The following is a 27,121-nucleotide window of genomic DNA, read 5'->3' as shown; positions in this document are numbered from 1 at the left end:
GCAAAAATCTCATTCACGCAGCAGCAACACTGCAGTACATCATGCTCCAGTCTCACCAGATGGCACTTCTTCTTCAGGTGTGTGTCACTGTAGGCACATACACACCTCAGACAGGTTAGACAATGAGAGCTTGTTCCCTTTCTTTTCATAGCAGCATGTTTTCTGGACCTACACCCAGCTTAGCTCTTTCATACTTCCGTATAGAACAGCAAAGTACAAAATGTGTGAAGCTTCCAAGTAGAATAGCTTAGAAGGGCCTTATTTCCCTCTCACTGTGAGAGATTGTAGTGGATATTGAAAATACTTGCTATCGACCCCAACATTCACAAAACCTTCCAGAACATACAGAATCACGACTTTGCCCTGATCCCCAGTTTAGATGCCCCAGCTAGATAATTATAAATTTAAATTTAGTCCATATTTCAGTTAACATAACTTCCTGCTCATGATAAAAAAAAAAAAAAAAACAAAAAACCCAATTCTGCTAGGGAAGATGAAGAAACAACAGTTCTGCATGTTCAGATGTTCTGTATGTCTGTCCTTATCTGCTGTAATTCACAGAATGTGAGGTTGATGCCTGAAACTGTCTTCTACAGAAGCTCATGGCCTCATCAAACCTTAAGCAAGCTCCAACATTTGGATTGCAAGTAATTACTGTCCATTAAGTACACCACTGAGAGGACTAATTCCCAACTGCCAGAGCAAAATGTCACAGAATAATAAAGAGTTAGCAACACACTGATGCTCTTATACCCTGCTGAGGTATAAAAATTTCAGAATGGCAGCACCGCTGATGCTTCCAACATGGACATGAGTAGCCATAGTTACTGCAGCATGGGTCTCATCATTGATACCAGTTGCAGGGGGATAGATCCACTTCATCTGGTCCATCACTGAATTTGAGATAGCAGCTAGCCTAAGTAAAAATTGTAGTATCTAGTGTATTTTATATCTATATAATGTTCCTGGAAGAGGTTTCTCTGGCCTTTGCCCTCCCCATTGAATAAGGAGCTGTTCCCCTGTACTGAGTTTTCTACCCAACCCCAGTTTATTTGGCATTTTATGAGAGTGCCTTGTGAGTGTTTCTCAGCATTGATGGAAAGTGGGTAATTCAGCTTTCAACTGCTGTTCCACTCTTTTTAGGCACTTTTTAGAATTGGTCTACACCAATGAGAGACAATGGCCTTACCCTGTCATCCTCTGAGGGCTGTACCATCGAGGAATGGGTGTGTAGAAGAATTGGTTCTCATGACACATCATTAATGAGTGTGGAGATTCAGGAGACTGGGGCATACATGGATGTTTAACATCAGGGAAGTCACATCAACTTCTTATTCATGCAGGGTTGTCTTCCATGTTAATGGGTGACTGCTAGATTCAGCAAAAACAGTGTAGTAAGCATGAGCCACAGAGATGAGATTTGTAGAGCATGGCAATAAAAAAGAGCTTGAATAGTTTTAGAGTGACTCCAGTTGAGCCTCCTAAGTGGTGTTAGAGGTATTCTGACAAGCAGAAGCATCTAAGGACAAGGACCCCAAATAACTTGACCTTTCTGAATGGAAACTGTACTTCAGCTTTGCTACAACTCTTTGGCTGACTGCTAAGTCCTACAGGCAAGAAATCATCATTTCATTTAGGGTGGGAAGACACCTTGTTCACGTGACAGCGAAGAGCTCTGTTTTGGTGAAACAAAAGGGTCCAGCAGTAGCCAAGTAGCTTTGCAGGAAGAAATGGACACCTTGGATATCCTGACCATTTATCATGTAACTGTGTAGCTTCAGGTGCTGTGGAGGAAATGGGACCTTTTTAGAGCATGGAGATTTGGTAGCATAGACTCACTAAAAGAACTGGGATCTGTCACCCTGGGCAGGAGGGGAAAAACACACATGCTCCCCTAACAGACTGTATGATTACCAAAACAATTGTCCCAGCATTGCAGTCTTAACTACAAATGTTTCTGCGTTGCTGCTGTGGGAGTCAGCCTTCCTTGTTCTTTGGCACTACTCTTGTTTCTGGGGTAACCTGATAGATCTAATAAAAAAGCAGGTAACTCTTTTTAACCAACTAGAAAATATGGTCTCTCAGACCCCATCTTGCCCTGTTCCCTCAAGATTAATTGTTAGGATCTCAGATGGCTGGGTCTTCAAATGCCATTTCTCCCGATGAATCCATTCATTTTCAGTTTTCTATTTCAGAGACAGATTAACTTTTCCTTCTCCAAGGACTTTTTTTTTCCTCTTTGAAGTCTTTGTAAAACAAAATTGACCCTCTTGTTTTATATAAGATCTTTAGATGAGGGTCCTGCTTTTGTGGCACTGGAACCTCTGTATTTTCTCAAGGTAGATAAGAACGACAATTTATTTCCTCTCAAAAAACAAAATAAATCCAAAGTTCTCCCCATGCTGTCACACTTGTAGGCTGGTAATACTTAATTTTATCATACCATGTCTAAAGTGTAAGATTAATGCATTGTTTCTGGCATTTTTACAGAGATAGTGCAGGATATATCTGAAATTATCAATAAAGGATGCTGCATCTGGAACTTTTCCATGATGCTGTCACTCTCTATAAAACATATGTTTAAAACAAGGAACTCACTTCTAGTTTTGCCCAGTCAGCTAGGTGAGAAGAGAGAAATAGAGTGCAGTGATATATGATACAGTGTGACCTGTTTGTTTTCTGTCCAGTTATTACAGAGTTGAACAGCACTGAATTGTTATTCAAATCTATTAAACATGAATAAAAGATACTGGTTTTCTCTGCAGAGAGGGCTCTCCTAAAAAACTTAGGTTGAGTTTCTGCACGTATAAACTCTGATCAAAGCACATGAAGTTCCTACACCTGAGAACTCCTGAAAGCTTTCTTCGTATGTCTGTCCATTCTGCGGAATGCCAAGCTTGATTGTCAGGTGGAAATCTAGCTCCATACTGGCCCTTCAAAAAGAGGTCATTTGTGTCTTATTTTTTCAGTATTTGAGTACGCAAAACAGGGCTTTGCTACTAGACAGGTTGATCATTAAAGCAAAAGTAGTTTGCAAGTGCAAGATTTTGTAGCCAGACTCGTGTAAGAGGTAGAAAAAGAAACTGCCATAAGCAAATATCAGCCTCTGCTGAAGGATCTCTTCATAATTGCTGGCAAACTAACCCATTGCAGTAGTTCAGCAAGTCTTGTAAGTGCTGGAGTTTGTAGCAAAAGTTTGGTTCATTTCAGGAGGACTTCCACTGCACATCTATCTCACAGAGATGAAAATGTCATTTATTTAATAAGATTGCAGAGTAAGTCTCTACTTGTTACAAAATTATTTCACATTTACACTGTGAAATATTCCATGTGCATCCACTTGCTGCTGGAGCACACTCATGCCAGAGCAGCAAGACTGCTATATGGAACAGACCCCCTCGCATTTTTGTTAAAGAGTATCAGCTAAGAATAATATGAGGTCATATTCCATGTTCAGTAGACATGCACTGCATCAGCAGATCTAGCTGGAATTCTGTCATTTGTTGAGAGAGGGATTTTTATTGCTGTTATTATTTTGCTAATTACATAAAACTTACCTTGCACTGATAGTACAGAATTATCAAATTCACCAAGAAAGCATGTGTTCATTTTTCCTACCCTTCAAGTATGTCCTCCATTCCTCCTTTAAGGCCCCAACAATGCAGGCTTCAGCAGAAGAACTGTGGCATGACTGAAGCCTTCCTAGTTGATGATCTTCATATTTCCCCATGGGATTCATGAAGTAAGATGCATATTCAGGGGAAGGTGGATCAGTACAGACCCTAGGAAGGACCACCTTGGTATACAACTTGACCAAGTAAGTTGTTGTTTGGGTGATTTAGCCCAGGGAAAACAAGGGTCCAAGAAAACCTTAAAGTGACTTTCCAGTACCCAAAAGGGGCATACAGGAAAAGTGGGGAAGAACTCTTTTCTCAGTGAGTATAGTGATAAGACATAGGGTTTCAGACAGAAGATTTATGTAGGGTATTTTTAGGGTAGATTTAGATTACGTATTAAAAAGAAATTATTTATTGTGAGGGTGGTCAGATGATGGAACAGGTGGCTCAGAGAAGTTATGGATGCCCCATCCCTGGAAGTGTCCAAGGCCAGGCTGGATGGGGCTTTCTGCAACCTGGTCTGGTGGAAGGTGACCCTGGCCATGGCAGGGGGTTGAAGCTGGATTATTTCTAAGATCTCTTCCTTAAAAATCTTCTTTGTCTTTCAACACAAACCACTCTGATTCTGTGATCCTAGGATAATTCATCCAGCCCACAGGGTTATTCCAGGACACTGGTTTCCCAGGGTTTATCAGCTCTTTCCCTGCCAAGATGCATGCCCTTGACATGTTGAGGCTCCTTTAATGTCCTCAAGAAAAGTAGCAGGTGCAAATATTTTCCTGTCACTCCCTGGTGTTCAGACCCTTGCAGTTACCACTGGCTGTCAGCAACATGAATTGCTGTAGTAGCAGCACTTACTCCTGTAGTGTTATTTATTGAAGACATGACGAGTGCAGGACTCAGATGGGTGTGTATTTAGTCATGCCCAGCCCTTCTGGAAAACACTGCCGTGTGCGTGCAGCACCGCTGTTCAGTGCAGACAGAGCAGATCCAGAGCTTCTGGCAAGCGCTGGTAGCCCTGCTATGCAAAAAGGAGCAACGTGTGGCCCTTCTCTGACACTCTTAAAAGCTCAGATACCTGCAGTTTAGAAAGGTAACTTTACTAGGAGGCTCATTTCTGAGGCTCAGGAATTGCTTGTCAATCCTGATCTCAAGCACCAGATCTCAAGACTGGGCCTCAGTAGGAACAGTGTTTTGCTGGGAGAGGGAGCGCATGGTGTTGCCTAATAGAAGATTCTTGTCTTAGCAGCTGTTCCAGTGTCACAGTTGTGTCAGTAAAACCCATCAACCTTTAGATCATCTTGGAAAGTCTGATAAATCCGTGTTTGTGTGAAGAGAGGGCAAGGAGACATTAGGACTGATTATTTTGGGATTTGCTTTCTTTTTCATGGCATGCAGTAGTGTTTACACTAAAATTCTGCTCTTAGTGACTCAGAAAAGAAAGCGCTTTCTATTTAGAGGAGACTGGGAGAGAATGTCAGGGCTCCAGACAAGGCCTGTGGTAAGAAAAAAAAATAAAATAGGAACAAATAGACCATGACCAGCTCTGTTCAGAGGGTCTAAAACAGTAGACTTCCATGAGTCTGCAGTAGTAGTTACTGCTAAATATGTAATACAACAAGTCTTCAGCTTTACTGTGCAGATCTGCATGACTTCAGCTGAACAAAGCAGTCAAGGACTGCTCAAAGCAGAAACAAATAAGCTGCTGTGACCTCTCAGCAGTCTCTGGATGCCACAAAAGCCTTCTGGGTATCTAGGCAAGATCATCAGCCCTGTGTGAACCAGAACAGAGCAACATTCCTGGGTTTTCAATTTTTCTGGTAGCTGATAGGACATGGTGGTTGTTTATTCAAGCTGTATTGGCAGCATTATAGATAACTGCAGAGGGTAAATATATGCATAGATGTTTATTAGACAGGGGTATGTATATGAGAGAAGATTATTTTAAAGCTGTTAACTGCTGTCATAAACTCAGGTTTTGCATTTCCTTCATGCTGGAGATAGCAAAACCTGTGAAATAGCTGTCAGCTGCCCTATGTTTGAAATAATCTGGTGTTATTTTTGATCTGCAGTGCTCTTTAGTTAAGAGGAATTACATGTTTACAGATGGAAGGGTCATCAAAGTCTTTCCTCTGCTTGTTTAACCCGTTTGGTTTCTTGATGTTTAATGTGTAATACGAACAGCCTGATTCATATCTGTCAGCCTGGAGAAAAGGCAAATTACTTACAACCATCCCTACACTTGATTACTTGTCTTTCATGGAGAGCTTAGGCCCATTTTAATTAAGCTGCTCAGTTTTAATGTATGAGTGTTTTCTGTTATTCACATATTCCTGTGAATTTTGTAACAGTTATCTTTAAAAAACCAAAAAAGGAAAAACTTTTTCCAGAGTGGCTTGCTAGACATTTTCCTATCAATACTTTTTTTTCTGGACATCTGGCACCTAATCAGGGAACAGAAATGAACCATGCGAAGAAAGATAAGCCCAATTTAGTTTTGGCTCTTAGATTGCTAAGGACACAAAAAGTAAATTTAAACACAGTTAATGCCTTTAAAAGGCTGAGGGTGTTGCACTAGAATTTAATGCCCAAATATTTTAAAAGTCTGTCAAAAAAACCTTGTAACACTGCCACGGATTAATTGAATTCATGGTAATATGTTTGTAATTTAAATAGTTTAATTACACCACTTTTTTTTTTTAGTTACAAGTGCATAAATTCCACTGTTATATCTTATAAAAGCTTATTTTGTTTGTCACTATGTTCTAGGCAGTATTTTCATTTTATATTGTTTTCTAGACAATTTTGCATCATGCATGAAGCTTTTCTATGTTCATTCTATGGTTGTCGTATCCTTTCTCTTCTCATTTGTTAAGAAGATTTTAATTTTGTAATATTACTTTATTTTGAGAAAATGTAATCAAATGTTTGTGCTCAAGCTTTTTTAATAGAGAAAACCAAATAAGCACCACAAAGACACTAAGCTTCTACTAAAACTTCAGTATAGTAAGTACAGACAGCCAAAGTCACTTAGAACAAGCATGAAGTGTGCTCCTACAAGTATGCATGATTGGGGAGTTTATCTTGCACTTTTTGAAGCCAGTAAAACCCACAGAATTTTAACTAATTTTTCACATATTCCCTCTCATTTCTGGGAATGTAGTTTTCATGCAGCAAGCATGCTGCAAGTTACATATATTTTGATGTTCAGGGAGATGAGATGTTGGTCTTATATTACACATATTACTCCCCAAAAGCTTTGGTATTTTTTGCTAAAATACATCTGACACTGTGGACTTCTTTTTCCTTGAAATTTAAAAAAAATGTTAAACCACATCAACTCTGTGTAAGGGAAAGCTTAAGGAATACAGACATTGTCTTGAATGACATTTGACATAGTTTTTCTGAATAAGTTTACTGATTAATGGAGCTTCCAAAAGTTTTCTAAGTAGAATTATTATAACCAAAAAAAAATTTTAATAATGACATTTGATTTCATATTTTCTGGGTTTTTTTTAAGTAATTTAATGTGGAAAAATCAGTAGAACACTGAAAAAGATCGTGTTTTGAATGGAAAAAACAGTCCATTTGCATACAAAAAAAAATTTCCTAATTTCCTCTTGGAAGCTTTTAATTTTCATCTACCTGTATCCCTGGAACAATGATATTGCTTTCTTACACTTACAAGTGTAGAATAGCTTCCAGATATTGGTGCTGATCATAGCAGTCATCATACCTACCATTTTATTTGATTTGTCCCAGATGGAGAATAGGTTTTTTTAAAACAAATCAGTGCTGGGAGGAAGTGCAATGCACTAAACATACCTTAAAAATTATCTAAGCAAATTATCACAGTGGTCCATTCATTCCTGTTTCCTTGAGTAGGATTGCCTTCACTGTGAAGAATCATTATTGCAATAAGTTCTTCTTTTCATGGAGTTTTATATGCTGTGATGAAGGGAGGAGAAACATATTTATCTCCTTTTTGTTTTTCTTCACTTAACCATGTCATCAGGAGCAGCTGAAGCTCAAGTGCATGTCTTTCTTCATGCTTCCAGCTAGATTCAGATGCTCTCTTCAGCCAAACAATATAAATTGCTTTAGTGATTGGAAACAACAAATTGTTTGCAGCTATTCCCTTATCCCTTTCAAAAAAAAGTCCCTTCCTGTCTGCAGGAATTAATATTATGGGGTCAGGGAACTGGAAGAAAATACTGCTCACTAAGGAGGCTTGGTAATAGAATAGAATACAATCTGTCCTATGAAGTAGGATAGAGAAATAGCAAGATTTATGTGACAGAAAAAAATACTATCAGTGACTCACCATTGGCAGAAATGGGGGCAAACTCCCAATCAGCATGCTGTACGAAAGTGTATTTTGTCCAGAGTGTAAATTTTCCCACAGGAAAACTTGCATTCTGCTTGAAGTGATGGTGCTGATCATGATGAAATTGAAGACTGTGCCATCTTTACCTATGGCAAGGTGGGTGTCAATCTTTTCTCACAGGTAGCAAGCAGTAAGAGAAGAGGAAACAATCTCAGGCTGTGACAGGGGCAGTTTGGATTGGATATTAGGAAAAACTCCTTCATCTAAAGGTTGCCAACCATTGGAACAGGCTTCTCAGGAACTGGTTGAATCACCATCCCTGGTGGTATTTAAAAGTCTTGTGGATGTGTGGCACTCAGAGATGTGGTTTAGTGGCAGACTTAGAAGTCTATGGTTAATGGTTGGAGTTGATGATCTTAAATGTATTTTCCAGCCTAAATGATTCTGTGATTTCTGTGCCAGTGCTGTAGTCAAGTAAATCAATATGAAAGCAAAACTCATTCATTCAAACTAGTGACAGAATGGTAGTTAAAACTGAGTATCATCACATGAAGAGCCAGCTCTTTTATACAGGGGCAGAGCATCTGGTGTGTACATAAATAATGCTAGGCTAGTGGGGCACCTAAAGTTAAGGAGAGTGCCATCATGTAAAGCAGCCTCTCTAGTGATGCTAACAGCAATTCAAAAAAACTTTGTAAATTCAGACATCTGCATGTGAATCAAGTGTGCAAGAGTGAGGGCCTGAAAGACAGACTAGGGAGATTGAACTAGTTTATGTCAATTGTTGAAAGTGTATTTTCAGAAATACATTCTTTTGAGGATTCTGTCCTTCATTCTCCTAAAATCTTTCTGAACTCCTGTGTGTATGTGACTGGTCTTACAGAAATAAATACCTTGGCACTCCTGAGCTGCTGAGCTGTTCTGGGTTTATTGATATGGACCCTTGAGGTCTAAAGGGGAATACAAACACGTTCTAAATCTTGGCATAAGAAGGCAGCTGATTTCTCAACAAGCACATATATTGGTGTTTGCCATATTTGTAGGCACAGCAGGGCACGTTCACGCTGACCACTGCAGGAGTCTCATATTTGTACAGTTCAGAGCTACAGACTGAAAAAAGTTTCTTACTTTAATGGAGTAAGATGGGTGTCTCCAATGAGATGATCTGAGCCTTTATGTCAGCTCTCTGAAATACTTAAAGTAACCAGTCCCAAAATTAACCAGTCTTGCTTCCTGTAAACAAAAGACTATATTATTCTTTTCTCAGAAAATGGATTAAAGATCTCTTCTTTTACAATGCCTAATATCATTGCTTAGAATTATCCATCTTTTTATCTCTAGAATACACCCATAAGATATCAAAATTGACAACAGAATTTCAGCAGAATGACTAGGTTGGAAGAGACCTCCAAGATCGTTGAGTCCAACCCATGCCCTAACACCACAGCTAGACTATGGCACCAAGTGCCACATCCAGTCTTTATTTAAACACATTCTGAAATACAAAGTACTTTATCACTCTCTTCTTTATTCTGTTGAAATTCTATTGAAACACTGACTGAAAGATTCTGATTGTTGGAGCAGTTATGTCTTTATCTGAAACACTTCTCTTGCCTGTTTTTGCCTATTCCACTGTCAGATACCTGTGTGTGTACCTTGATAAGTGGCTTCTCAGTGTTTTTTTCTATAATGAGTAGATAGAAGGCTCAAGAAGTGTAGGTCGAAAAGCTTGTCTTTTTAGATCTACAGTTATTCTGTGGTCCTGACATTACTTTTTCCTTCTTGGGATGTGGATGACCTGGGCATTGTTCCCTTAGCAATTTTATGGATGCTGGATTATGTAGTACAGCAAAAACAAATTCCTTAGTTTATACTTGGTTTTTGTCTCCAAATGTATCAAGAGCACATTAACTCTTCCTTTTGCAGCCGTGTGTGGGACTGGCCAGCAGGGTGTCATCTGCCTCTGTGCTGCTTTCCATGACCATCTATCTCCAATACTGGCTAGATTTTTGTTGTTTTGTTTCGGTGCACTTAAAAACACAGTGGGGTTTGGATCTGCTACGATTGAGTTTCATGTTGCAGTAAACTGTAGATTACAGTAACTTTAGGTTACAGTAAATTGTCCTTGGGGTTTTTCAGAATTCATAAGTTGTGTAATTTGCCAGCTCTACCACAGTATGTTTTAACTTGTATTGAGACATAATAAAAGTGAGATATTAAACAGCTCTGGAACAAAAAACTAACTCCTAATGTAAAATACACATCAGCCATTTTCTTTGATGTCTTCTGCATTAATCTTTGAAATGTGTCACAGTTAGCTTTTAATCCATTTTGATGTACTTTATTAATTCCATGTAATTTATGCTTTTGTTTAAATAAATTGCCTTAGGGTACAAAATCAGAAACCTTAAAAAAATAGTCCAAGTATGTTAAATCAAGGCAAACAAGATAAGGTACGGGCCCTATAATCTTTACATGTGTGTGAAGTGTTTGGCAAAATGCTTTGTTAAAGTATGATGTCTGGCACAATACACTGTTAGCCTATCAATCTCTGTGGAAGTAGACCCAATTTATTGATGCTGTTATTTATGCCTAAAACTGACATCTGGTTTACAAGTCATTAGCCCCAGGTTACATTTTCAAGTACTGAAACCAGGTTGGCTGTTTGCCAAGTGTAAGGAGTTTTTCAGGCATTGTTAACTAAAGTTAGTGTTTTTAAATTCCTCTAATATGAGTAAGGACTGAAAAACACGAGAAATTAATTTAGGCTGGGAAGGAGAAGTTTTTAGAAGAAAAATCCATTAGGTAAGATGATACAGATTGATGTGCCAGCAGTGTTTGTGGAATAGACCTGCTCATGCTTTACTACATCAGACTTCACTCGTAGTACCAAGCTAGTCCATTTACTGAGTGAGGTCAGTTCATAGAGGAGTGGCTGGTTGAGATTAAAATTTAGTAAAGTACAAAGGAGATTGATAAAGTAAAGTTTAGCTGACGGCATATGTCTCATTTTTATTCAGATTCTCACATTTATTCAATCTGGAGTTTAGGATCACTTCAAGTTTCTTACTGACATGAAGCTCCTATATTGCATTATCTATTAGTCAGTCTTTTTCCTCTTTCTATTTCTCTCAGAGACCCCCATTTCTTACTGGTATTCAGTGACCACCCTCTACCTACACTTCTAAGCTATTACAACAATGAGTTGCTGAGAGTTATGAAGGCAAGAATTCTTAGGTAGCTTTATACAGTCATGCAAGTATGTATTTTTAATTCTACCATAGCAGAATATTGGTTTTCACCCATTATTATCACTGAAAGAAGAAGAGAAGGATGACTAGCACACTTGATAAATGCCAGTCTCTCACTTGCAGTGTTTAAAAATGCATAGATGTTCTATATATATTAAGCATTCATTACTGATATATAATATCAGGAGAATATAGAAATAAAATGGGGGCAAAGAAAAAAATTTGACTACCAAAGAACTTCCCTTAAAGTCTTTCTCTCCAGCACATTTTACCTGGAAATGCTATGGATCTCTGCACCAATTTTACCAGAACTTGGCTTTGCAGATTGCAAAGTTTTTCTCTGACAGATAGAAACAAATGTGAAAATGCTGGTTGAAATGTGAAAATGAAAAGTTTTATACCTGGAAAAAAAACTCAACACAATACTCTCTGCTTCCTAGAGCAATCACAACTTTTTAGAATTTAGGAAGGTAGGATTGTTTTTGGAGAATTCGAGTTTCAAGAAGGATGGCTATGGGTTATACACAATATGTAATGCTACACAGATAAACCTGATAGCTGTCATTAATAAAAAGTCTCTAGATAACTTAATGTAGGTTTGGCCCTTACTGATATTTTTGTTCTTACAATATGGAAATCTGTTAATTTAATATTGTAAATATTATTAGTTTTGGATAATGTAATAGGAGCATAATTCTGTGTCATATATTTGGCAAATGTAAAGCAAAATTGTTTTTATAATTTTAAGAAATAGAAAGCAAGTTCCTGTAAAGCTTTATGTTGGATTCAATGTGTTTAATAAAATCTGAAAAATGAAACAAAGTAAACATATTCTGCTTACATTTTTAGTTGACTGTGAGTGAGGCAGCATTACAAGTGCGTTGAAGGATACCATAGAAATACAAAATAATCTGGAGGGTAATGAACAGTTCTAAATGGGTTTTAAATTTAGATGAACGTTGCATAATGCATTCCAGGCACATGGCATTATATATAAGCATTGTTGCTGCAGAAAAGGAGATAATATTGTTTAAGCTCTTCGAGGCTCAGCACTCCTCCTTCAAGTTATTTTTCATACATAAATAGATAGAAATCTGACCATAGTAGTGCTGAAAGAGGAGCTGCTTGTTAGAAGCCTCTGGCTCTGTGTTTATAATTTTTGTGTGTAGTTAATATGATGTGTTCCTGTTTACCTACCTGGAGAAACACAGAAAAGAAAGATATCAGTAGTAATACTAGTTGTCCCACAGTCTAGAAAATTTAGACTGCTCTGAAAACCAGACCCTGGTATGCAGTTTCTCAGGTTTTCAGTCAGGCCTTGGTCCCCCATCCCTCACTCACTGATCACAGAGACTGGTGTCTGCCAGGTGTCTGCAGGGACTCCACATGCTGCCATGTGGTACCGGGACTCCCTCTGAGCTATAGCTATAAATTCCTTTTTAATGTAAGTACAGTTTGATTCCTGCCAGAGATACAACTTAATTTGAAGCCCCAGTCTTCACTGAATTTTACCTCTGTGCATTCATTAGTGAAGTGGTAGATTGTCCCTCTAAATATGAGTTGATTTTGGTAAATACTTTAATTTTTATATTCATTTGAAAGCATTCAAGTGTGGAATAGTAATGATAGTCGTGATACTTTCCAGGAGAAATACACATATAACCACACAGTAATTCAAAAGTTCCTAGCGTGTATTAGATGTTACAGTTGCTGAGAAATAATTTTTACCAAGAACCACCTATTCACTTAAAAAAATCATTAAAGGTCCTTTGCTATGGATTAGAATCTGAATGCAGCATTGCAAAACAGGTTACTTATCTTTCTGTACTGTTTTGCAATCTGTGGATTGCTGCCTTCTTTCCTGCATAATTTCTATTTTGCTGCTGAAACATGAGATCAATCCTTCCTGGAAAAAGCCTACCACAGTCTTTTTCTTGGCTGGGGAGAGGAAAGGAGACTTTTTTTTTTTTTTCAAATTTTGCTTTCAAGAGTTCTCATAAAGATCTCTTGTCATAGCAAAGGACATAGAGTTCCCTGGAGAAAAAAATGGCTCTCAAGTAGATGGTGGTCATTCAGATTCAGTTATGGGTCATTTTGACATGATATATCATAGACTTCAAATTTATATGAATAATTTCTGATAGCAAACAAAACTTGGAGACCTTACAGTGAAAAAATTACCCCTGAAATGAAAGGTAAAGAAAGCTTTCCAAAACTGTGTCAAGCGTAAATGGAGCAAATGGATTCTATTTCTGCTTGGATTCTGCTTTATAAACATCATCATTCAAAACTAAAATTTTTCTCCTTAATTTCTGGTAGTACTAGTCTGATAGCATGCAGGTCACTTCAAGGCAGAATAAAACAAGTACAGACAAAATGTAGTATCAAGCAGCAGTAATTGTAAACAAGTCATCTGGAAAATGTACAGGCAGATCAAACGTGGAAGTCAGAATAACAAAAAAAGCAGGAAAAGAAACAGCAACAGAAAAAATATTTGAGTCTGACACTTAGAATTAAGTGTGCAAGAAATTTAAAAATTATCTAAGTATGCAGTTGCAAATGGAGATGATAACATAGACATTGCTGAAGTTCTCCAGTAGAGAATGCCAAGGCGATACGTAGCAAACAATTGCACCTAGCGCAGAGCCTGCATTCCCAGGCAGGGCACAGAGCTGCTGTTCTGTGCAGAAGGATCAGCTCTGCCACGTCCTCCCGTTCTTGTCACTTCTGTCGCCGCTCGTCAGCGGTGAAGAGGCTGTCAGGAAAGTGTCTCAGCACAGGCATCTGCACACGCTTCAGTGTGGCTGTCCAAGGCCTGCTCAGGAGCACAAACATGTTTTTGTGCCTTGCCCTCCAGAGCTGGTTAGTTCCTCTGGCAGCATCGTCTCTCAGCGCTGAGGCTCTGCTCCTGGACCTCACTGCTAGGACAGGCCTTGGCAGGGCTCGCTTCTCTTCTGGACTCCTCACTGAGAGTGCAGAAACAGGCAGAATAGCAGGAAGTGTGAGCTGAAAAAAGAGGTGTGAGATAAGGCAGCCAAGGAAAGCTGTGCTCATTTACCTTCTGTTCCTTTGGCTTCTTCCTGTTGTAACCTGCTCTGCCCAGCTTCATGTGACAAAGTTACACTGCCTTCTTACTCGTGTCACCATTTAATTCCTTAACTAATTGATACTGTACTTCTCAACAGAATGTCTGTTTTGCTTCTTGTATATAATAATATAGAAAATTCATAGGCATCAACAAATAAATGAATGTATTATCCTGGCAGTATGTTTTCCTGGTTATTTAGTATATCAGCTTTTAAAATGTCTGTCTTAGCAGTAACAATAGTATTAGGCTATTTTTATATGGGAGTAGTCTGGTTGTTCTTTCATCACAAAAAGATGATCAGTGTCTCGTTTATCTATGAGCAGACTGCATTATTGTCTCACAAAACAATGTCCCAGTGCTAGGATTGCTTCATTAAGTTTATGCTACATAGACATAATTATGCAGGAGCTAAGAATAGCTCATCTAATTGAAAATAATGATTATAGAGAAAGAACGGGTTTGATTACTGTTACTAGGCAAGCACATACCGTGCACCCATTCATGAACTGCACAGAACACATATGGGATTATACAGTGTATTTGTTTTTATTAACAGTTTCTTTCTCCCATCCTAAGTACAAAGCCAAGGTGTTACAATTCATTTGCTCATTATCTTTTTTTCTCACAGTCCTGGGTGGACCTACAAGAAGGCAGCATAAGCTAATATTTATCCAGTAAATTATGACAAGCTAAGCTTTGAAAGAACATTCAACATTTATCCCCACACACATTTTAGGGAGGATGTAACTTAAATAAATCTTCTCCAGGCACCACAGATGAAACTGTCTATGTGGTTTTTTTATGTCTGTGTTTATACTAGTACCCTACGGGATTAAACATCCTTTTAGAAATGCAAAGTCTGCCATACTGTTAATCTCTTGATGCTCATTCTGGTTAATGCTAACATTTAATTCTTCTTTTGTCTAAAATACATCAAACCCTTCTTTATGTCTTTAAAATAAAACTGAATTTTTACAGTGAAGTTGTTAGAAATTTTCATTTATTTAATTGCTATTCATTGCTATTTCCAGACATACGGGATAAAATTTGATGCTGTTGTTAACTAATTCTTTTCTTACTTCTGTGTCAGTTTTCTACTAGAATGTCATGAGAAAAATGATTAGAGCATGAAGTTTAACATATTTGTTATAGAAACTTTGGTGGTATCTTTAAAGTCTCAAAATATTCTGCTGGTTTGCCATGTTTAGCTTGCCTCTGTTCTAACAAGCCATTTCATAGCTCTAGGCTGTGTGCCTATGCTGTGAAGGCACAGAGACATCACTGCCATCAGGAATTTTTAAACAGATGACTGTTTGGAAAATGAAGTGGTGAGGGAAGACGGGACAAGCAGTGATGGAAACCTGCAGTAAAACAGCTATCAGTCTGCAGTCTGGAATCAGAGGCCTTTGCACAAGCTGTTCTTGGGGGTTTTTGAGAAATAGCAAGAGGGAAAAAGTAGGAGTGGAGTGTAGATTACTTTGCCAAAGTATTCCACACTGTTGTGTTGATTACAGAAAAGCTGCCTTTTCGGATTGTTTTTGGATTTGAAATTGAGTTACAAGAATTTAAGGCAATTAAGTCCCCATTTCTACAAATGCCTATTGAAGTGTTAAACACATTTTCCAAGCTATTCCTTACCAACATGATCTGATTGTGGAAGACATTTCCTATTTTTTGGGCTAGTGTACTTGAATTTTGTCCTTCAGAAATTTTTACATGGCACCCAGCATTGACCCAGCATTAACTTTGAAATGTGGTAAAGGTAGTAGCTTTCCTCAGTCTCTTTGAACACCATGTGTCCTGAAATGCCAGAGCCCTGTTTAGGAGTCACTGTGGTGGCCCAGTCTGACCTTCTGTACACATTCTGGTAACATGTAAATAAATCTTAATCCCATGTTTCTGTCAGATGCTATTCTCTCCTTCTATGTAGAAATTTTAATTACAAGCTTGGGCTGTAAATTGTGTTCCTGAAAGTAAATATGATCCAAGGATGAACACCACTGATGAGCTGAGAGGAATAGTGATTTGGTCCTGAAATACTTCACTGATTTGCAATTCCTCACAACAATTTGTCCTAAGACTATACAGGATAGTGTATGATAGCTGAGGTCCTTTGCTCTCACGTGCTTGATGCAACTGATAAAAGACTCCTCTGCATATAAACTGTTTTCTGCTTTGTACAGAACCGCACATGCAAGAGCTAAAGCTGATGCTGCGGATCAGGCTGCTCAGGCTGCTCGCCAGGAATGTGATATTGCAAGAGCAGTTGCCAGAGAACTGTCACCAAATTTCTACCAACCAGGTAATTGTAGATTGGGGTTTTATGTGGCTACTTGTTTTATTGCAGTGAAAAGATTTTTTTGTAGTTAAAGTGTTGATTCCATCTTGAATGTTACCTTTTATATAGAAATAAGTCATGTGTATGTCATGAAGAGTGTACATTACTCTCAAGGAGATTTTATTTTCCATTTTTAATAATTTGGTGACTTTTTCTTTGTATGAAAAGAGTTGTGTGTTGAAAAGTCAGTATCAAGCATATAACTGCACCTCAGATTAATAATTTATTCAGGACAGTATCAAAGACAATCATAAATCAACAGAAAATTTGATTAATTCTGTAATGTGTTTATTAGTGGGAAGATCTATAGCTTTTTTACTGTCCAGTGGAATTCCTGACAGTCTTGGTTAGCTAAGGTCTGAATTTTGGACAATGCTTTACAATTAGATACACATAACCTGTAAGAGAATCTTCCTCTGTTGTGCCTGGGGTGCTCTGTACAACATTAGTCCCATATTCATGATGGCATAGAATTAAGTCTGTCTCACTTACATCAGCATTGCAGTTCATTTTCATCTGTCACAGGGTTTGGAAAGCTGTTGTAGGAGTAAGGAAAGCTGGTTTTGCTTTGTTTTTCTGCTCTTTTTCCATGAGGTTCATATTCCTGTGTACTGCTCTTTAGCTTAAAATTGGATAGATAAAATGAGATTCCATTTACCATTTCTTCTTTTCATGCCTGCCCTTTCTTTCACCTGTCAAATTGAGTTGAGTCATATCTTGTAATTACTTTTCAAGGATCTGCCTGTACTCGCATGCTAATACAGATTATAGCCCTGAGATTCATTTTCACTTTCTGTCATTTTCTGCTTGTCCTTGTTTCAGACACAAACTTAACTTACCTTAATTGCACCCATATAGTGAATGCAGGCTACAATGACCCACCAAAGCAAAGAACAACATTCTGCAGCATTTTCTAAAAACACAACTATTTACTTCAATTTTTAGTTCAAGTGGTCACTATATATAACTTGCTGCTAAACCTTTACTGTCAGTTACCTTATAGAATACTTGGGTTTTTTTTCTTTATTCATAAGTATTTGGTTGTAGAGAGAGAATGTGTATTGCCATTGGGGGGATTGGGAACCTCTTTTTGTATTCATTTACTGCCTAAGTCAAGGATTGTTCACCTGATTGGAATTCTCATTCCCTTTACCAGTCTTGCAGATTTTCTTTGCACACATCCTTGATACAAATTCATCTTTTTTGAACATGGCAGTCCAGAACTGTTGGCAAAACTCAACAGAACTATTTCCAGTAGTAAGACTTTACTAGCTTTTAAACAGTATAAATATGCAATTTCCACTGTTGGGAATTAATCTCAGTACTACCTCTCCTGTGGATTTATATTATTGGCCCATACATACTCCAGTCTTTTACATTTTTCATTATTTTACTCTCCACCAGATGAAGAAATCCCAGTTTACAGCACCAGGCCATCAGATTTGCCATTCTTAAGTTAAGAAGTGATAACCCTAACCATGCAAAGAATTGAAGCATTTGCAAAGAAACTATTTGAAGGCTGCCAAACCCTTCAAATACTCAAAATTTACTCAAATTACTAGAGTACTTGAGTAAAAATGCCAACATCTGACAGTGTGAAAATTGACACCAAGGAATCACTCAGATAAGGAATTTCTCAGGTGTCTTTTTACTCCCTGCCACAGGAATTGAGGTAGCATTTCTGACAAATCAGCTGAGATATGGGAGAGAAGGTGTGGGATCTTATTGTCCTCTCATTTTAAACTTTTATTCTATTTACAGAAGAGAGGAGTTTGTATCCCTTCCCCAAGTGCAGCTGAATATGTGTGGAATGACACAGCAAAGCATTTCTCACAGTTTACTTACTCTGTTCTCTGCATAGAAACATCTCTCAGCTAGCCCCTGTCAAAAGATAAATACCTTTTCTGGACTCTAAATTTTGAATTCTCTAATTGTTTCCAAGATAGTCAAATATAGCATATTTGTATACATTTGAAAAAAATCTGTTTTCATTAAGTAAACAACTTTTAAATGCCAAGATTTTAACTAAATCTCAGTTATCCCAAACAAACTCCTGCTAACCATCAGGTTCATCTTTGTGATGTCTAAGATGTTTTCCAGGCTTGGTGTACATGATGCCTTTTTCAGATACACTTTTTCTGTGTGGTACCATTTAACCCACTCACTTATACACATACTTGTTTGTTTAAGCATTTCCCAAGAGTAACTGGACAGTGTTACTGTTAACTTTTGTCATTTATGGTAATAAAACAGGTAAATATTTCTAAGTATTTACATTCACTCACACTAACAGAAGTAAATATCTGCTTTTTCAAATAGCATTTTTCATGTATTTGAATGAAAAGAAGGTAGATGTTATTGCTTCCTAAAAGCAACTTCTTGGTTTTCTCCTGTTGCTGGAGCTTTTTATTTTTACAGTATCTGTAAGTGCTGCTAAAAGGTATCAGTAAGTGTTCTGTCTCATTCTCTGAAACTATAGTTTAGTGAAAGCTTTCCATTGTACTAAATTGTCTTGAAAATAGCTTATGATGAGAAAGTGTAATTTTTCTCTTATTTCTTTAACTGCTTAGTATGGTAGGCAAGCATGGTGTCAGCAGTAAATGTATGTCACATATCAACAAGCCTCTTGAAACAGAGGCAAAAAGAAGTGAAATACAAATACCTCTCTCTAAATAACAGAAGCATTATTTTCTGTCTTAATGAGTGATCTCTGAATTACTTGTAGCCTAAAACCATTTCAATATTTTAAAACCTTTTGATAAAGCTCTTAAATTTCAGGTTCTTAAAAAGCAACTTTCTGGGCCATATAGCCTATTATTACACACAAATTATAATTACAGTGAATATTTATCATTCATTGTACCATAGCAGTGCATACTTCCCAAATACTTTCTCTCATGTTTCACTTTTACGTTCATTAAAGCATTCATCAGAAGCTGCCAAGAGGCTCTACCTTTGTAACATAGTTTAAAAGGAGAAGAAAGCAGTAGGAAGTAAAGTAGCGTCCAGCAGGTAAGAATAATAATGAGGTACCGTAGAAATCTTGAGATTCAGGTCTCCCAGTGATTGATTGCCTTACTATTTGCATATAAGAAAAGCCAAGTATGATTGAAAAGATCAATCACAGAGCCATGGTGTAAGGACTTCCAAGGTTGCGGAGAGCTGTTTTCCCTGAGTTTGTTCACGCTCTTCTCAGGCAAGACCCTGCTTCTACTCTTGCTGTAGCAGATATTTGGCTACTGATGAATAATTATGATGAATAATTATGAGGATGCATGTCTTTGCAGAGCTCTACCCACAAGGCTCTACATTTTGTAGATTTAACAAATGTTGTACTCCCTATAGAGGCCATACTTTACTGGCCTTTTTATCAACAAATCAAACAAATTTTGAGAAATCCCAGCTCCAACCTGTTTGTTTCCTCCAGGCATCACTAAACTTGTGGATGTGTCAAAAGAGAGCACACCAGGACAGGAAACAAATGAAACCTGAGTCATAGCCTCATTCGAGGGAGTCATCCAGGGACAGTTTGAGATTTGTCTTTGCTTAGAGAAAAAAATAAATGCTGTTTTGTGCCTCTTGTTAAAACCTAGAGAACAAGTGACTGATGGGAATACTGTATCAAAGGTGTAGCAGAAAAGAAAGGTTTTTAACACTCAGTGAAAAGGGGGAATATTGTTCTACTCTTTCACAAGGTTAGTGGATGCTTTGACTGACACATTCATTCTAAATTCGCAGATTATCTTTAGGATATGGTCTTGTAAACACACTATCAGGAGGTAAACTGAAGTATGGACTTGCACAGACTGGACAGCTAAGCCATAATTGTCTGTGTGCATATATATCCTGCAGCAAATGGATGCTGCTCTTTCATTCAGTTTGAATGAATAACATTTAATTAAATGAAAAAGGGTACAACTACTTTGCTGCAGGGTAGGAGCAGTCTGGGCACTTTACCATACAGCAGTTAAGGTCTGGAAATTCAGATCTGAATTGTTTTCTGGCAGATTATTTTTCAGGCCAACCAGCTGCCATATGAACATACGTGGATCACCAAAACAATACATCCAGCCTTTGACACAGCTAAACAAGGCATGAGAGCAGTCAAGGAGCAGTTCATAAATAAAAGCTGCCCAAGTTTAGAGATGGACAGAATTTCTTTAGCTTAAATATATGAGCAAAGACTTTCTAATGATAAGAATAAGAATTTGCAGAGTTCACTAGTATTTTTTACTATAAGATTTGGTTACTGTTAAAGCTTCAATATTAAAATGCTGAACATTACTAGTTTCAGAAATAAGCATTTTACGTTTATTACAAAGCAATTTGTAATGGCCTGTAAAGAGGCCTTAAAGAGGAACTGTGGTTTACATTCTCTTTTGACCAGTGGTAGATGTCTGTAGCTTAAGAAAAAAAACATCCTTCCCATCTTCCTCTTCTCTGCCATCACCACCTCCTCGAGTTCTCAAAATGCAAACTCCATATGGACAGGAAAGAGAGATTTCTGGCTGATGCTAATTAACTGGAATGTCCTGGCTAAATGCATGTGGGCCAGACCAGATAGTTTTATTTAAAAAGCCAATTACAATGAGCATTTCGCCTGATTAAAGTAACCAGCCATGCCATCAGTTTGTGCCTTAAAGCATACGGAAGCTCGCTCGTTATTCTTAGTCATACAAGACCCTGTTCATTTTCTGAATTTATTCTACATATGACTTCATCATCCTCACAGATCTGTTATTGGGTTTCTTGCTGTGCCTTTTTTTCTCTACAGTTTGTTGCTTCTATCCTCTTTCTATAGAACTCTGGAGAAGCCAGAGCCTGTAGACATATCCTAATGCACTTCTGTGTGCATTACTTTGTATCCAGTAGTCAAAGAGAGAAGGTGCATTAAAAGAAAAGGTGCCAGTTTCAAGCTTTATTCTTGTTTTTCCCTTTCTTTGTATCAGTCATGTCATACCAGTCTTCACAGCATGACTTCCAGATTTATCACCTGTCTCACCAAACCCTAGGCACATGTGCCCCCGCCCTTCCACATCTTCCTTCTTGCCCAGTGTGAGGGCCATCCAGCTTGCTGTGAGTCTGCATCCATCCTGCTGCACTGCCTAGCACACCTGCTCAGCCCACTCCTCAGTGTTCCTGCAGTACATCTGGGACAGGAGGGCATGCTTGGGGGAGGGCAAAGTAAAGAGAGTTCACAAAAGCGTAGCCTTAATTCTTCAGGATGCTCTCTCAATCTCTTCAAGAAACTTTTGAGTCACATAATAAAATTATTTGCTTAGGAAAAAATATGCCTAATTAGTTTTGAGCAAATTAACTTTTAAAACTAATAACAGAGAACCAGTTTCCTGTAGAGAGATAAAGCTGTTACAATCACTGTAATTTTCACAGACTTGCATAAGTAGTGAGCTAGTTAATTTGCATCCAGATGAAATTTGTGGTTGCTTAGTAAAGGCTGCAGGATCTGACTATGAAACTAGTTTGAAGCCTGGACTAACTTCAGTGCTGTCTCAGCTGTGTTGCTACCTTGAAGTAACTCTTCAAATTCTAGCCTAGCTGTACATATCTAATCTGGCACTATGGGAGTGTTAATTACAGGTGTAGTCTGAGAGAAAGAGGTCAGACCTTCCTTTCTCCTGTAAAAAAATCATTCATTTGCTCTGAAAAAGAACCATTCCTTCCAGGATCCTGTTGGCCTGCTCCAGTGAATTTCTATATTGGTCTGTCATGGTGTCCAGCCAAGGACAAGATGAAGTAGGGTCTATCACATGGGAGTATTATCACAGTGTCAAAATTTCCATTATAAATCCTATTTATAACCGCGTCATAAATATTTGTTCCATGTTGAAATTCAGCTAACAAAGAACTGAGAACTTTCCTTACCGTGCTAATTTTCGGCTGAGTATAGTGATCTCTTTTGAAAGGATTTTATCTACTAGTGGAGATTTAAATTATGTTTAAAAGCTTGGGTTTCTCCTGTTACACTTTTAACATGTGATGTGTGGACCATTAGAGAAAAATAATCTTTGTAGCTGCAATCTGTGTTTGTCAAGGCCACAGAAACAGATGGCTAATATACATGACCTTTTATTCCAAGAAAGTGTGCAAAATTTAAGGCTTACTTTAAATTAGAAAGACTCTAGGGAAATACCCAAAAAAGAAAAATCTAATTCATATTATAGACCTGAGTAATGTAATATTCAGTATGATGTGGAAGACCATGTTGAGAATTTGGAGAAGATGAAGATTTCTGCCTATTTGTTCAGTAATAGTTATTTATTCAGATCATTGTCTGAGCAGGAGTAAAACCTGGAACTGCAACACAGACAGAATGGAATTGGTAGTTTTTGTATGGTGAAATTAAACAGGATGAAGATTGTAAAAGCAAGGTAGAGAGCCCAAGAACAGAATAATCAAAGGTTATTTTCCTTGAAAGTATAGTTTAAAAATGAAAGAAAAATATGGGTGAATTAAAATGATAAATCATAGCTGTTTACAGATGAAAATCGTTCCAGAAGAGGAGAATGGTCACCTGTGTCAAAGGGGGTAAGATTGGAGTACTGATACTGAAATGTAACTAAGAAAATCACAGAAGCTCCTCAAGAAGTATCAGATGAAGAGCAGAAAGTGTTTTGTCAGAGGTAGTTGCCAAACTGAAGAGTATGGGATACATTTGGAGGAGAGGAACAGTAAATGGATATTGCAAACTTAGACTTTAGAAATGGGAACTTAGAGCACTAGTGTGAAAGGGAAGAAAATACACCATGTGAGGTCAGAATGGTAAGTGGCATGGTGAGTGCCACTTTTATTTTAAAATTTTATTTTAAAATAAAAAAGAGCAAGAACATACTGGAAAGAAGCCAGATTTGGATGCAAGACTAAGCAGCTCACATACCCTAGTTTTATCAGAATTAAATTGATTGTTGTATTTCTCTAGTTCTGGCATTTGCAGTGCAGCAGTCACTTCAGGCTCTTACGCTTTATAATTAATTTCAGTTCTAGATACAAGAAATTAATTTTGCTGGAAGTGTGGTACAGCTTAGTGAGTACTGTTTTTGAAAAATACTGGATTAACTCTCAACCCTCCAAGAAAATTCACAGAGACAGTTGTTTCAAAAGCAGTAAATTTTGAGTCCCTTTATTTTAATTCTGATTTTGCATCTTTCAAGTCCATCATTTCAGGTGTTTTTTCTATAAACACAAGGCAATAAAGGAGATTTCTAAAAAAATTACGTCTGGCATCATATCATATAAGCATGAATCCCTTAGAAATATGTGGAGTTTTAATCAAAAGCAGTAGTGCATCTCTAGATCTGTAGAATCAGTGGAGTCTGAAACTGTCTAGTTATTTCCATGTTGTTTTACCTGTCTTTATCTACATCTGTATATTCAAAAGTAACATTGGTTGTTTGCTGACATATGTGTATTTACTGTCTTCCCAGTTTTGAGCCTTTTTGGAACATATTCCACAGGCATAAGAAGTGCTGATGTCTACAGCCCAAGTCCTGAGTGCATATCAAGGCTCTCCTTTTTTCTGTAGTGCAAGAACAGAAGGGTGTTCGCAGAAAAACAGGGACTGTCTCTTTATGAAATAAGGATTTTAAAAGAGGCAAAAGTTAGAAGGGCTTTGGCAAAAAGTTCACTTGGCTATTGAATTTACTAAAAACCATTTCTTAAGACAGGCTGACAGACTTGGCCAGTTGGAGAGCAGACATGAACCTGCTCCTGTTGAGGTCGGTTGCCAAGCTCCCATGGAGCAGGATGGTAGCCATGCACTTGAAATGTGATAAGAGAAGTAGCTAATACCCCTCCAGGCTGTATGTACAGACACACATCATGGAGAATGGTCCCTTCTCTGCATAATCCCAGTGACACAGACTCTGAAATACTGTGTAAAAATTTGGGGATCATCATGTCAGAAAGATCTGGACACCCTGGGAGAAATGTAAAGAAGTGAGAATTCTACTGAGTAAAGACAGCTATTATGCCACATTAACAGTCTCTCTCTATATATATAAAATGCATCTTCTCAGAGAATATTACAGTTGCAATGAGCATAGGATTACAGCCTTTCACTTCTGCCCATCCTTTAGGAGCTTAAAAACCACTAGTTTTGCAGTTAACAGCTGCCCCAGTGCAGTTTGGATGAAGTAAAGTACTCTCTAGGTTTTCTGTGAAAAAGCTAAAATTTACCTTCTGTTATCGCCTGTTAAGCAGCCTGCAGGCTTAGAAGCATTCAAGTAGATTATAGTGCATGTGTTATTTAGCTGGGATAATTCACATTAAATACAATGTGTGTCTATTATCTATCCTGGAAAAATGAAGCCTGTCCTAGATACAGCAGTCACATGCATCACCATGTAATCTTGACAGATATTTCTTTGAAGTTCTGTCAGTATTCATCAACAGAAAGGTAGGGTAAGTAAAGCAAGTTGTAATTAAGATTTCTGGTCACGAGCAGTTTCTGTGTCCAAAAGCTGATGTGCCAGTGAGGTGTTAGAGGTGGTCGTGCAGCACTCATAGTGCCTTCTACCAGGTGAGATAAATTTGTTACATTTTTCTGATGGTATTGAATCCAGAAGTATAAAGGCTCACACACTGCTATGCAGTTAGGAAATGTTGCCCTGTTTTGGAAATACCACATCTACATCAGTCACCTGCTAAAGCAGTTACAGGAATGGCAGAGATTGGATACATAGTCTGAATAAATTCATTGTTCTTGGTGCTGACTCCAGGCAGTTTTTGAAATTCATTAGTGTAGTCTTTCCTAACTTCAGATCATTCAGTGTGCATATATCTACACTTCAGTGGTGCATTTATAAATGTTTAGAGGAAGAAAATCTTACTTTTGGGGATTCTTTCTTCCTTAATGATTCTTTAGTTATTGGATAATACAAAAATGAAAGTGACAAAAACACTGTTTAGGTTCTGTATGCAGGTGTGTTAATGGTAGGGTAACTCAAATTAATTTCAGATTTGGAGGAACTGACAGGGAGAGAAGAGGCAGTCTGGCTTTCATACCAGTAGAAATTGCATTAATATCTGTTTCATCATCCTACTGCTAGACTCACAAGTTTGTGATGTTACCTATGACGTGAATTGTTTGGCTGAGGTCCATTTCCTTTTCTGTTGCCATTGCTGTTGCTGGCAGCTCAAGTGTGCTTGAGTAGACGTTTTGATATTTTCCAAAAGCACTGTGAGATAACATGGTGTCATATGCTTTTCAACAAATACCTGTGTGAAATGCAGAGACACTAGCAGTAAAGTAGTCAGGTCATACCAAGAACTGTAATTGTGCTGTGTCAATATCACAGCTGAGTAAACACAGAGGCATAAAAACCAGGCTTGAATTTGGCCACAGTGTGTGTGTGTCTCTGTATGTGGGGTTAGTAAATAAGTAACTCAAGGCTTTTGATCTGAGTCGAGTCTGTGTCAGGAAGCATTTGATACGAGTTTTGAGAAAGCTGTGTCACTTTCATTTTTGTCTAAGTCAGGAAAATAAAAACATTGGCAGATACTTTAAATACAGTATATACCTATTCTAGCAAAACTGTGCAGAAGTTGCTTAGGATACTGCATAAAACCATTTCCTGAGCAAGTATCAAGTAGCTACCTTGATATGCAAGAATTTTTGTGTTTGTGGTTCTTCTGAACAAGACACTTGCAATTTCTACCAGTGAATACTTTCTGTAGGTCCTTATCTTTACTTAGCAAGAAGGGAAGGTTGCATTTCAAGTGGCTTTGAAGCCTGCTTGTATTCAGAGATGCTACCTTTTAAAGTTAGTCCTGGGTGGACTAGGACTCCTCGGGGAGATATGTGTGTTCTGACTTTCACATTGCTGAATGATGACATGGCTTTGTCAGGTTGTGGCAATAGTATATCCCCTTGTATTCTATCCATATTTTTCGGTCATGTTGGTAGGACATGTTTTCAAAGACAGCGGGCTGCCAGATCAAATCAGAAGAGTTCCATAAACTAAACACATGTAGGCATCAATCTCCACAATGCTCATGGGTTTAGTGAGTAGCTGCTGGCATGTGCTAGCTTCAGTCTTGCCTCCAGTCCAGCCTGAGAAGGAAGACTATCAGGAATACTGCTTAAGGAAGCATCAATGCTAACAAGAGATTGAGAAGTCCTGAAAGTGCAAACTGGAAAAAATTTCAGCAAAGAGAAGATGTCTTCAAAGAGGGATGAGTAGGAAATGAGGATTTGCAATTAAGAATGAATTAAGAAAGATTCTCAATAATAAACATTATATTTTGGAGTATTTTTTGGAATGTGCAAAAAATAAAAAAAGAAATAGACTCCTCTACCTTTTGTTTACATTGTAGTTTGTTTTCCTAAGCAGCCATTGTACTTCCATGCTGATGGTTTAAGTCCAAGAAAAAACCAAAACATTTTAAGGCAGCCAAATGGAATTTTAAAATTGATCCAGGAAATATTTTTTGTTTTTCCTTAGCTAGGAATGCTGTTTAATAGCATTTAAAATGCTGACCATA

At 37.8% G+C, this 27,121-nt stretch overlaps 1 protein-coding gene across 6 annotated transcripts in view; it reads left to right on the top strand.

Annotated features, from left to right (window-relative positions):
* The window catches only part of JPH1 (junctophilin 1), an 83,278-nt gene that overhangs the window by 38,814 nt on the left and 17,343 nt on the right, over nt 1-27,121 (top strand). For all 6 annotated transcript variants that reach the window (XR_004496140.1, XR_004496141.1, XM_015619113.3 and 3 more), the window contains exon 3: nt 16,467-16,585. Coding sequence is in view for 4 of the 6 variants with exons in the window: in XM_015619113.3 (XP_015474599.1) it covers nt 16,467-16,585 (119 nt within the window). In the remaining 2 variants the exon portion in view is untranslated. The remainder of the gene's footprint in view (nt 1-16,466; nt 16,586-27,121) is intronic.

This window comes from Parus major, chromosome 2 (genome assembly GCF_001522545.3).
Source record: "Parus major isolate Abel chromosome 2, Parus_major1.1, whole genome shotgun sequence".
Lineage (NCBI taxonomy): Eukaryota > Metazoa > Chordata > Aves > Passeriformes > Paridae > Parus > Parus major.
Note: the sequence above shows the minus strand (reverse complement) of the source record. Positions and strands in the feature narration are given on the sequence as shown.